Below are 13,148 nucleotides of genomic sequence, written 5' to 3' on the forward strand. Positions count from 1 at the left end.
TAAGAGGAAAATTCATTGCCTGGAGTTCATTCCTTAAAAAAAGGAAAAACCAACAAATAAATGATCTCATACTTCATCTCAAAATCCTAGAAAAAGAAGAGCAAAACAACAGCAAAAGAAGTAGAAGGCAAGAAATAATTAAAATCAGAGCTGAAATTAATGAAATCGAAACAAAAGAAACAATTGAAAAAATTGACAAAACTAAAAGTAGGTTCTTTGAAAAAATAAATAAGATCGACAGACCCTTAGCCATGCTCACAAAGAGAAGAAGAGAGAGAACTCAAATTACCAGCATACGGGATGAAAAAGGCAGTATCACAACAGACACTTCAGAAATACAGAAGATAATTAGAAATTATTTTGAATCCTTATACTCCAATAAAATAGAAGATAGTGAAGGCATCGATAAATTTCTTAAGTTATATGAGCTACCCAGATTGAGTCAGAAGGATACAGACAACCTAAACATACCAATAACAATTGAGGAAATACAAGAAACCATCAAAAGACTACCAATTAAGAAAAGCCCAGGACCGGATGGGTATAGAGCAGAGTTTTACAAAACCTTTAAATAAGAACTAATACCAATACTTTTCAAGCTATTCCAGGATATAGAAAAAGAGGGAGAACTTCCAAATTCATTCTACGAGGCCAACATCACCCTGATTCCTAAACCAGACAAAGACAATTCAAAGAAAGAAAACTACAGACCAATATCTCTAATGAATCTAGATGCAAAAATCCTCAATAAAATTCTGGCAAATCAGATACAAAAACATATCAAAAAAATTGTGCACCACGATCAAGTAGGATTCATCCCTGGGATGCAAGGCTGGTTCAATATAGGGAAATCAATAAATGTTATTCACCACATCAATAGACTTAAAGATAAGAACCATATGATCATCTCGATAGATGCAGAAAAAGCATTCGACAAAGTACAGCATCCCTTTATGTTCAAAACTCTAGAAAAACTAGGGATAACAGGAACATATCTCAATATTGTAAAAGCTATCTATGCTAAGCCTCAGGCTAGCATCATTCTGAATGGAGAAAAATTGAAGGCATTCCCTCTAAAATCTGGAACAAGACAGGGATGCCCTCTCTCTCCACTTCTGTTCAACATAGTTCTCGAAACACTGGCCAGAGCAATTAGACAGACGAAAGAAATTAAAGGCATAAAAATAGGAAAAGAAGAACTTAAATTATCACTATTTGCAGATAACATGATTCTATACCTAGCAGACCCAAAAGGGTCTACAAAGAAACTATTAGAGCTAATAAATGAATTCAGCAAAGTGGCAGGATATAAAATCAACACACATAAATCAAAGGCATTCCTATATATCAGCAACAAATCCTCTGAAATGGAAATGAGGCCACTCCATTCACAATATCCCCCCAAAAAATAAAATACTTGGGAATCAACCTAACAAAAGAGGTGAAAGACTTATACAATGAAAACTACAGAACCCTAAAGAGAGAAATAGAAGAAGATCTTAGAGGATGGAAAAAATATACCCTGTTCATGGATAGGCAGAACTAATATCATCAAAATGGTGATATTACCAAAAGTTCTCTATAGGTTTAATGCAATGCCAATCAAAATCCCAACGGCATTTCTTGTAGAAACAGATAAAGTAATCATGAAATTCATATGGAAAAATAAAAGATCCAGAATAGCAAAAACAACTCTAGGCAGGAAGTGTGAATCAGGCGGTATAGCGATACCAGACTTCAAACTATACTACAGAGCAATAGTAGCAAAAACAGCATGGTACTGGTACCAAAACAGGCGGGTGGACCAATGGTACAGAATAGAGGACACAGAAACCAATCCACAAAACTACAACTATCTTATATTTGATAAAGGGGCTAAAAGCATGCAATGGAGGAAGGATAGCATCTTCAACAAATGGTGCTGGGAAAACTGGAAATCCATATGCAACAAAATGAAACTGAATCCCTTTCTCTTGTCATGCACAAAAGTTAACTCAAAATGGATCAAGGAGCTTGATATCAAATCAGAGACACGGCGTCTGATAGAAGAAAAATTTGGCTACGGTCTACATTCCAATGGGTCGGGCTCCAAATTCCTCAATAGGACACCCATAGCACAAGAGTTAATAACTAGAATCAACAAATGGGACTTACTCAAACTAAAAAGTTTTTTCTCAGAAAAAGAAACAATAAGAGAGGTAAATAGGGAGCCTACACCCTGGGAACAAATCTTTACTCCTCACACTTCAGATAGAGCCCTAATATCCAGAGTATACAAAGAACTCAAAAAATTAAACAATAAGAAAACAAATAACCCAATCAACAAATGCGCCAAGGACCTGAACAGACACTTCTCAGAGGAGGACATACAATCAATCAACAAGTACATGAAAAAATGCTCACCATCTCTAGCAGTCAGAGAAATGCAAATCAAAACCACCCTAAGATACCATCTCACTCCAGTAAGATTGGCAGCCATTAGGAAGTCAAACAACAACAAGTGCTGGCGAGGATGTGGGGAAAAGGGTACACTTGTACATTGCTGGTGGGACTGCAAATTGGTGCAGCCAATTTGGAAAGCAGTATGGAGATTTCTTGGAAAGCTGGGAATGGAACCACCATTTGACCCAGCTATTCCCCTTCTTGGTCTATTCCCTAAAGACCTAAAAAGAGCATACTACAGGGACACTGCTACATCGATGTTCATAGCAGCACAATTCACAATAGCAAGACTGTGGAACCAACCTAGATGCCCTTCAATAGATGAATGGATAAAAAAAATGTGGCATTTATACACAATGGAGTATTACTCTGCATTAAAAAATGACAAAATCATAGAATTTGCAGGGAAATGGATGGCATTAGAGCAGATTATGCTAAGTGAAGCTAGCCAATCCCTAAAAAACAAATGCCAAATGTCTTATTTGATATAAGGAGAGTAACTAAGAACAGAGTAGGGATGAAGAGCATGAGAAGAAGATTAACATTAAACAGGGATGAGAGGTGGGAGGGAAAGAGAGAGAGAAGGGAAATTGCATGGAAATGGAAGGAGACCTTCAGAGTTTTATAAAATTACATACAAGAGGAAGTGAGGGGAAAGGGAAAAAAAAAAGGGGGAGAAATGAATTACAGTAGAGGGGGTAGAGAGAGAAGAGGGGAGGGGAGGGGGGATAGTAGAGGATAGGAAAGGCAGCAGAATACAACAGACACTAGTATGGCAATAGGTAAATCAATGGATGTGTAACCGATGTGATTCTGCAATCTGTATACGGGGTAAAAATGGGAGTTCATAACCCACTTGAATCAAAGTGTGAAATATGATATATCAAGAACTATGTAATGTTTTGAACAACCAACAATAAAAATAAAAAAAAAAAGAAAGGCAAAATACTTTAATACTTCTTACATAATCAATTATAATATAGAAGCTTCTCTTTACTTACCAGAATTCATTCAATAATCACACAAAAATATGCTATCTAGTCTGAAACAGAACTTCAAATATCAAATAGAGAAGCCTTTTGATTAAAAGAAGCAATTATCAAAAATTTCTTAAACTGAAGAAAATATTAATACCAAATCCCCAAACAGCGAAAAGAGATTTGGTCTTCTAACAATCCTGGAAACGCTTCAAATGTGTGTGAAAGCCTATCTATCAAAACTTGTACTTTCTAATAAATCAAGAAAAGTTCCAATACCCCATTTGATTCAAATGTATGATATGTCAAGATCATTGTATTGTCATGCGCAATAAAAAAAGGGGGGGGGCTTGTATGTCATCACAGAAATCCAAATTCACATAGAAAACAGGAATAAATGTGCCAAACTAGGTCAAATCTATGATGGTGAAGCTTTTCATAAGTTGGTATGGTCTATGTAAGGATGTTACTGGTATTAATGACTATTATGTATAATTGAACACTTTTCCTTATTAAAATTGATCTCAATATTTTACTAAAAAACACTATAAGAATGATAAACAATTTAAAATTAAACTTCATATTAATGGTATTTTAAATATTTGCTGTTGATATACCTTTGCTATCCCATTTTTATCCCCCAATAACAACTTACTCTTCTGATTTTCTTCCGTTTTTTAGAACGTGGTCTTGTCTCTATTCTCTGGACACTGCAACGCACAAGTAATAACAGGTCTTGCAGGCTAAACAACTTATAAACAAAATTTCCTTCTTGAGGAGCAAGATATTCCGATGTATCTTCAACATAGTCCTGAAGTTCATATGGCAATCCTTTAAAAATAATATTTCTCATTTTTTATTTTAAAATACATTAGCCCTTTATTCATCATAATTCAGTACACAACAATTCAGTTAACTATTTTTTAAGCTTTTACCAACTTTACTTTCTACTTCCTCCACCTAATTGATGCTCACACTATTACCATTTCTATTTACTGGAACTGTTACAAATCTAGCTGAAATTAAAGCTTTAAAGTTCTCTCTCTTTTTTTTTTTCCCCCAGTGCTGGGAATAAACCCTAGGGCCTCATACATGTTAGATAAATGCCCTACCACTGAGTTACAACTCTAGTCCAGTTCTCTTCCTTCTAGTATTACCTTCATTAACTTTAGGCAAAGTATAAATTAGTGAGACAGTACATCAGATTAAAAGAAAAAAACTTTTAAAAAGTAACGTTACGCCTATTCTAGGCAGAGCTGGGGAAGAGATTTACTTTTATTTCACAAAATTCAAAAGTAACAAACTATAGTCTAACACAAATACAAATATTGGTCTGATCAATGTTTATAATTGGTGCATTTCCTCTTCTTCAGTTTGCTAAACCACATTACCTATAGCTTAGCAGCCACTTTACACAGTGGATAAACATTAAGTTATAAAATCCATAAACCTCTGGTACATATCTAGAGAGGATATTCAGGAAACTGAAATACTGATCAGGAAACTATAAGATTCAGTATCAATGACTAGGTAAAGATTACAGCACAGGCCATAATAGAGACTCTGAAAGAATGAAGGAGAAAAAGTTAAAAAAGGAAGAGATAAAATAGTATAAGTTCTTTGTAAATATTTACTTACGTCCTTTTGGCTTCTGAAATGCAGAAGACCATCCAGATTTTGGCCAACTGGAGGCATCTGAAGGAGCACAGGGTTGCTCAGAAATAGGTGGTTGTTTAGAATTTTCTAAATTCATTAAGGGCAATTCAGGTACTTTTCTGGAAATGGGCTTTAAGAGCTCATCCTGCATTTTTAAAATTTCTCCAACTGGATCAAATTTTTTATATACCCGTTTGATAGGTTTTTTTAAAACACATGACTCTTCAGAATTACAAGTGGTAGTAGTAGTAGTCTGGTTTCCTACAGAAACTTGTTCTGAAGAAGAATTTGGACTCGCTGGTCTAGAACCTAAACTAGAACCCACAACAGCTATTTTTTCATCACTATTATTTTCACACTGTGTATCAATGATTAAACAGTCCTCATCTGTATCACTACTGCAAGGAATTACTTTTTCAGTTTTAGTTGTTTCTGATGTAGAAGACTTTTCCTTTGAATTGTCTATGTTATCTAGAACATTCAGTCTTTCATCTTTGGTATATACTGTATCTGTAGTAGTCTTATCATTTTCATTAGAGTTTTCAATTTCCTTGGAATTTTCAAACTGTAAGGCATTAGATGTTTTCAAGTCATTATCTTGCATCAAAGACTTGTCAGAACTGGTTACCGTTTCACCACATGGTACACATCCCTGATCATCTTTATTTTTGCATTCTTCAGGGCCACTTTCCACACCAGTGACCAGTTGTTTCTCCTTCTGCAATTGTTCCATTAGAATCTGAGTTAAACTTCTAGAATTAGCAGAAATGTCTGGTGCAGATGGTGCTACAGGTATAGCTGCTGCTTTGGGGGCTGTGGAATCAGTCAGGATGGGTACCGTGGAAGTACTTGCTGGACTTGGTGACTTTGATGGTTTGGTAGTAGTTACTCCAAAAGTTTCAAGTTCTGTGACATCATCATCAAAATCCAGATCCAAATTTTCAAGAGTCTCAACTTTTCGGCACTCATTAACTTCACTGGATGTCTTAGAAGAAAATATATTGGTAACTTATTAGTAAAAATTTTAGAGCATGCTTCACCTATTTCTTAATGTCCCTATCCCTCAGATATATAGTTGTATTTTTAAAAGTAGAAAGAAAAGTCTAATGTTTCTAAATGATTCTTGCTTAAGATGACAACAAACTACAATCACTATTTAGCCTGACTTTCCCATTGAAATGTTCAGGAAAACAATTTGCTAAATTTTAACAGCACAGAAAACAGTGAATTGTGAAGTACTGCATCTCAAGAGGATTTTACACTAATCAAAAAGAAAAAAAAGATGATCACCAAGAAGAAATGCAGGATCAAACAGGAAGACAGGTTTTCATTTATGCCCACTTGTTCACTCTTGCAGACACCTGGACTTAGCTGAACTGTAGGAAAGCCTATTTGCTGCTGTGAGGAAGCTATTTTCTAACATAACCAGAGAAATGTTGCTACCTCTAGTGCATTCCTAACATCACCCAGTAGCTTTCTTTCCACACCTACTCAGTGAAAACAATTTTTGAGTAATGTAAGATGGGGCAAAAATGGACAGGGTGGTACTGTATCTGGGACATGAAGTCACTGAGTTCATGGTTCTTTATGTACTATTCTAGTCACTTAAGAACCACACGCAGGGTTGGGGATGTGGCTCAAACAGTAAAGTGCTCGCCTGGCATGCGCGGGGCACTGGGTTTGATCCTCAGCACCACATAAAAATAAAGATGTTGTGTCCACCGAAAATAAAAAATAAAATATTAAAAAATTCTCTCCTCTCTCGCTCTTAAAAATAAAAAGAACCACACACAGCTTTAGTTTATTCAGGAATAAAATGTCTCCTTCCAAAGTAGACAGAAAGCATCAGAATAGCTCTCTTCGATGTGGCAGAAAACATTAGATAAATACTATGGAAACTTGGTTATAAGATATGAATACTACTAACCTTTCAGTTTAAGATTTGAGAGAAAGATTCTAACAACAATCAAATAGTAAGGAAAATCAAATAGTAAGGGAAGTTAACTAACCTCTCTAACCTCAAATTCCTCATTTCTAAAATAGGAATAAGAGGGTTACTTCTCAGATTTATTCCAAAGATTAAATGAGAAACTATATATAAAAAGTTTCCTTGCATAGTGCCTGACACAGAGTAGGTAGCCTTCAAATAAATGGTAGCTCTTAGTAAAACAAAAAAGTTCCAAATTTAGTAAAATTAAACTATATGCTGTTTACATTAGACATTCCACCACAAAAAGTTTGAAACAAAACAAATGGACATGACATTAAGAAATAAAAACAGGAGGAATAACAATGTTACTGTTAGACATAGCAGAATTCAATGAAAAAAGCATTAGAAAAAGGAAGAATGCTGTGTTGAAAAAAGATGATATCCATGTGAGAATAGATAATGGTCATGAATTTGTGACATACCAAATATGAGGTTAAAATATATAGTCAAAAATAAAAATAGAAAAAATTTCGACAGAAACACAAGTGTACTTGGTCAATGATACCCTGTCTCTTAAGTGAAAATAGAAATTCATTAAGAAAATTTTAAACAATAAACCCAAGCACTTGCAAATTAAAAAACACTCCAAACTATTGGATAAAAAGAGAAATAAAAATAATTACAGAATACTTAGAAAGCAACAAAAATTAGAAGAGCAGACGTTAAAAATTAGAAGTATCATAATTTGAGGATCCATATAACAGTACCTTCTTCTAACAATTATTTTGATTTCATTTTGCTAGAAGTGTAGTGGAGACATTAGCAATCCAGAAGCATCTTACTCCAAATATGGGGCCTGAAAACTTAGGCTACAAATCTCTGAGAAAGCTCATTTACTTCTGGTTTACCTTTTCTCCTGTGGTATCTAAGCCTTTGGTGGAAAAGTGAATTCTGACTTGTAATCCCCTAATTCTGTGATGCTGCCAACAGCACAGCTCATTTCTTGGTTGCCACTTTGGAATTGGCAAATACAATCCAGGGCAAAAATGACCCTAAGTGACAGGCTTACACCTCCTATATTCCTTTCTTCTCTGTTATTTCAGCCCTGGCTATAATTCCTCACTATCTTATTAGTAGTTCTTTGATGCTTCTAAGAGAGGAAGTTTTATATTTAGTCTGGCTCTTATAGTTAGTTGTCTTATGTAATGGGAAGATCCACATTACCTGATCTATCATTACTTAAAGAAGTCACACTGTTACTTTTTATCCCTCTTAACCTACTTCACATTTCTTTATAGCACTTGCTACCTCTTGACATTCACCTCATACCAATATAAGTTTTAGGTAGATATTCAAAAGTAAATGTAAAAGAATAAAACATAAGAAAACTGGAAGTGCTGTGCTTTGTGATACTATACATCATAAAAAGTATTAGGCCAAAAACAAACAGAAAAAAACTTTAAATATATAAAAAGCAAAAGGCCAATATACTTAAAATCGTGTGATCTCTTAAATGTAAGAAAGACATTTTCATATTTGACTTTAAAATTTTGTTTCTTCTTCACTTTATTCAAGTTTCTATTCATATGGCTTGTTCTCAGGCCTTCTTGGTCATGAATGTAAAACAGTCTTGCCCCTATCCACCTATCTCCCTTTAACCTATTCTATTTTTCTTTATAGCAAATCACTATCTGCTTTGTTGCTTCTTATTAAGAATCTCTGCTACTAATGTAAGCTCTGAGAAGAGACTTTGTTCTCATTTACTGCTGTATCCTCAGTGCATAGAATAGCATTTATTCAATAACTACTTGTAGACTGAATTAATGAAGTTTTCTAGAAACAGAATAATCATAGATAAAATACTTTAAAACACACTGAATAAAAGCTAATATACGCAGTGTCAACTGTCAATCTAATACTTTATATGAATTAACTGCTTTAAACCCAAACTACCCAAAGAGCTAGGTAATATCATACTCGTCTTACAGATGAGCAAACTAAACAGATTATATAATTTGCTCAAGGCCACATAGCTACTAAGAATACTGAAAAAGATTAACAATCTAACCAAATACTTTCTGTACCAATCAAATTAAATTCATCTGTTCCCTTTCACACTTAAAATTCTTGAATAGGAATGAGGCCAATTAAAACCTCATATTAACCACTACCAAGACGAGAACATCATTAAGTTTTTAGTATATGCACACTGAGCATCTTAAATAAATACCAAACTTAACCCTCACAACAACCTTGTGAAGTAGGTCCTACTACTTTTGTTTTATGTGAAGAAAAAAACGGAGGTTTAGGGAGGTTAAATCACTTAAAGTCTTCTAGACTGAGAATTCAACTCTAAGTTTGAATTTAAAGACTATTTTATACACTTACAAATATACATACACATTACACACACACACACACTTTATTTTGTGGGTTACTCCACATCTGTGGAATTTAGATCAAAGACATTCATGTTCACCTGGACTTCAGGGTTGAGGGCTGTAATCTATAGACATAAATCTGCACATATTTATTTAGTATTAACACAATAACAATGGGGATTTTTATAACCAATAACATTTTGAATAAAAAATTTACTACGTTTTTACACTAAGAAAATTAAACTCCACGTACAAGCTTTAAGAAAATTTATCAAAACCAGATCTGATGGCATGCACTTACAGTCCCCAACATTTGGGAGACTGAAGTGGAAGGATCACTTGAGCCCAAGAGTTTGAGAACACCAGCCTGGACAATATAATGAGAGCCCCCTTTCTCTTAAAAAAAAAAAAAAAAAAAAATTAGGGGCTGGGGTTGTGGCTCAGCAGTAGAGTGCTCACCTAGCATGTGCGAGGTGCTGGGTTCAATCCTCAGCACCACATAAAAATAAATAAAATAAAGGTATTGTGTCCAGCTACAACTAAAAAATATATAGTAAAAAAAAAAAAAAATACATTTTGTCTCATTTGTGACACCTTTGTAAGTCAATAAACTATTTAGATGAAGGACCTAGCTAGGAAATTTGAAATCTATTTGGATTGAGTCTTTGGTATACAACAAAGTGTTTTATAGCTCTGCAACACATAATTGATACATGACATGTGTAAACTCCTTGAAGCTTTTTTTTTTTTTGATAGTTAGTAACTTCATTTTTATTATGAGATATGTATGGTGTGATGTTTTTGTACATTTATGTTGTGTACTGATCAACTAAGTATATATGTTATCCATCATCTCAAAAATTTACCATGTCTTTGTGATAAACATTAAAATTCTCTTCTAGCTATTTTGAATACTAATCAAATTTTTGTCTTTCTGTACATTGTTTTTCTGCGCACCTGGCTCATTTAACTTAACACTATGATCTCCAGATAGATACCATTTGTATCTATCCTGATACAAATGACAGGATTTCCTTTTTTTGTTTTGAAGAGCTGAATAGTTTTCTAATGTGATTACATATCATATTTTCTTTACCATCATAAATCCATTAATGGACCCTTAGGTTGATTCCATATCTTGGCTACTGTGAATAATGCTGCAAGAAACATGTTAGTGCAGGGATCTCTTTGATACACTGTTTCTTTTAAATATATATCCAGAATTATGATTGTTGGATCATATGGCAGTTCTAAAATTTCTGAAGAACCTCCAAACTCTTTTCTGTAGTGGCTGTACTAATTTACATTCCCACAAACAGTATATAAGGTCCTCTTTCTCTATATCCTGACTACTATTTGTCATTTTTTAGTCTTTTTTATTATATCCATTCTATAAGAAGATAATAATATCTCATTGGGGTTTTAATTTACATTTTCTCGATGATTAATAATATTGAGCATTTTTTCATATACTTGTCAACCATTTCTCTTCTTAAATTTATTTTTAAGTGACACATGAAAACATAAGAATTATACACATTAATGGTATATGATGTAATGTATATATATATGACCATTTTGCTACTAAGTTTAGAGACACATAATAAAAGTAATACTTCAAAAGGATAAACGTACATTCTCTTAAGGAAACAAAAAAGTATTACATACTTCCATTTCAGATATACACTCTTCAGGTTTGTCCATAAATACTGCAGAGACTGGAACAGATGTGGTTTTGGACATCATAAATTTTAATGGAACTTCATGGAAAATTTGATTTCTTTCTCTCATTGTCATTTTCTTCTGGGGAAGTGGTGAGTTAATATAAATTACTTTAACTGGTTTGGAACCTTAAACCAGAAACAAAAGAAGTGAAGAGTAGCTGGTAGCTTTATTCAAAACAGAATACATAAACAAAGAGACATAGGGGAGAGGAATCACAACTCATATATTTGCCAATCTTGAATGAAAATATTTTTCAAATCCCTAAAGACAAACCCAACTGGCAAGACAAACATGCTCTTTTCTAGCCATGTTTAAAAATAATTTTCTGGTTTTTAATGTTGTACTCTGTTATTATTACTCAGTTCTTAAAGGAACTTGCAAAAAGTGATGAGATTTTTACCACAGAGAATACCTTACATTTGATTTTAATTTGTACTTTTGTTTCATTTAAAGTCTTTAATTTATTTATATTATAGACATAAAATTTTAATTTTATTGTTAAAAGAAAAACTAGTATAGACCTACTTTAAGTCTGATTTTCAATAATAGATAAGTAAATAAATCCTGGAAATTAAACCATTTGAAGTTGTGTAAAGAAGTATAGCATTCCTTCATTTAAATAAAAGACAGAAGTACTTCACCATTTCATGTATTTCTGGCAACCTAAGTTATGATTATTTTTCTATCTTTCACCCCTTAACAAGACTACAGGTACTGTAGACTTAATACTAGTCACTTCTTTAGTAGCTTCATATTTGAAAAAAGTTCTACTGAGTTTAAGTGTTAAGGACTGGGGATACAGCTCAGTTGGAAGAGTGCCTGCCTCACATACAGAAGGCCCTGGGTTCAATCCCCAGCACCATCCACCCACACCCACACCCACACACAAAAAGAGTTTAAGTGTCAAACTGACATTTTCCCTAAACCAAGTCTTTTGTATTTGACAAATGACCACCTATGTTTGAACAATTGAAATGGAATGGTTCCAATATCCTTTTGAGAGCATTATCTGACATAGCAAATCACAAACCTGCAACAGGTATAACTTGAATACACACTGGAATTTCCCACTGTTCCTTATAGCTTGGTCCATGATTATTTAACAAAGTGAATAATGATTGACTAGTTAGAGCTATCTGAGGATGATATCTTGAAACAAGTTTCTCTGCATTTGGATCCTTACTAATATCCTGAAAAAAACACATAACTTGTTAATTGGTTATATTCATTGACAATTTGACAAAGCAATGAAAAGAAGGGAGGAAGCAATAAAGGGAACTTCAGATCAACCAAATTATACGTATTTTGTGAGATACAGATTACTGAGATCCAAAGCCACCTGGCTACTTACATAGTGCATAGCTTCAGCTCTTTGTTCTGGTGTTTCAATGGAAGACATGTTATCTTTTGAGAGCTGCAACTTTGCAGGCATTGAGGGAAATACTGTTTTCACAAATTTTACATTGCCCTAAAGAAGCCCAAAATGAAAATATTATTGCAAAAATCCTGATGTATTTTTCCCCTAAATATCTTTCATCATGAAAACTCTTAACTGAAAATTCATTATTCTACTAAATGCAAATGTGGAAACTCTTTAAGCCAAGATATTCCCTAATGTTTTCTCTAAACCATCCCCAATTTTTTTTAAAGGTTCAAAAGAAGGGTTTCATGAAATTTCCCTGACACTTTAAATTCCATCTTCTCTTTTTATGAAGCACAAATCATAAAAAGCAATAGTGGAACCCAAATATCTTCTTCACATATATTTCTAGTATGTTTGTGAGTAAATTCCCTTTAAAGAATAAGGGCTTCCTCCTTGTATTTAGGAACATTAAGGAAGACGGGAAGTAAGAAAAGAAAGAAAGAAAGTTAGTAGTGATATTTTTTAAAACATCAAGAATTAGTATCCATGAACTAAAAAGAATGGGACACAGGTTGGTATTATATATTCAAAAAGTTATCTCTTTATCATTCAAATTTAAATAATACAATAAATACAGGAAATACAGATGATGTTTCAGACCAAAAAGGCTTATA

The 13,148-nt window shown here is 33.6% G+C and overlaps 1 protein-coding gene across 3 annotated transcripts in view; it reads right to left on the reverse strand.

Annotated features, from left to right (window-relative positions):
• The window catches only part of Ice2 (interactor of little elongation complex ELL subunit 2), a 48,157-nt gene that overhangs the window by 23,176 nt on the left and 11,833 nt on the right, over positions 1-13,148 (reverse strand). For all 3 annotated transcript variants that reach the window (XM_071608335.1, XM_027926213.2, XM_071608336.1), the window contains 5 exons: positions 12,463-12,579; positions 12,142-12,301; positions 11,055-11,236; positions 5,058-6,060; positions 4,075-4,250 (listed from right to left, as the gene is read on the reverse strand). In XM_071608335.1, coding sequence (XP_071464436.1) covers positions 4,075-4,250; positions 5,058-6,060; positions 11,055-11,236; positions 12,142-12,301; positions 12,463-12,579 — 1,638 coding nt within the window. The remainder of the gene's footprint in view (positions 1-4,074; positions 4,251-5,057; positions 6,061-11,054; positions 11,237-12,141; positions 12,302-12,462; positions 12,580-13,148) is intronic.

Source organism: Marmota flaviventris, chromosome 2 (genome assembly GCF_047511675.1).
Source record: "Marmota flaviventris isolate mMarFla1 chromosome 2, mMarFla1.hap1, whole genome shotgun sequence".
Lineage (NCBI taxonomy): Eukaryota > Metazoa > Chordata > Mammalia > Rodentia > Sciuridae > Marmota > Marmota flaviventris.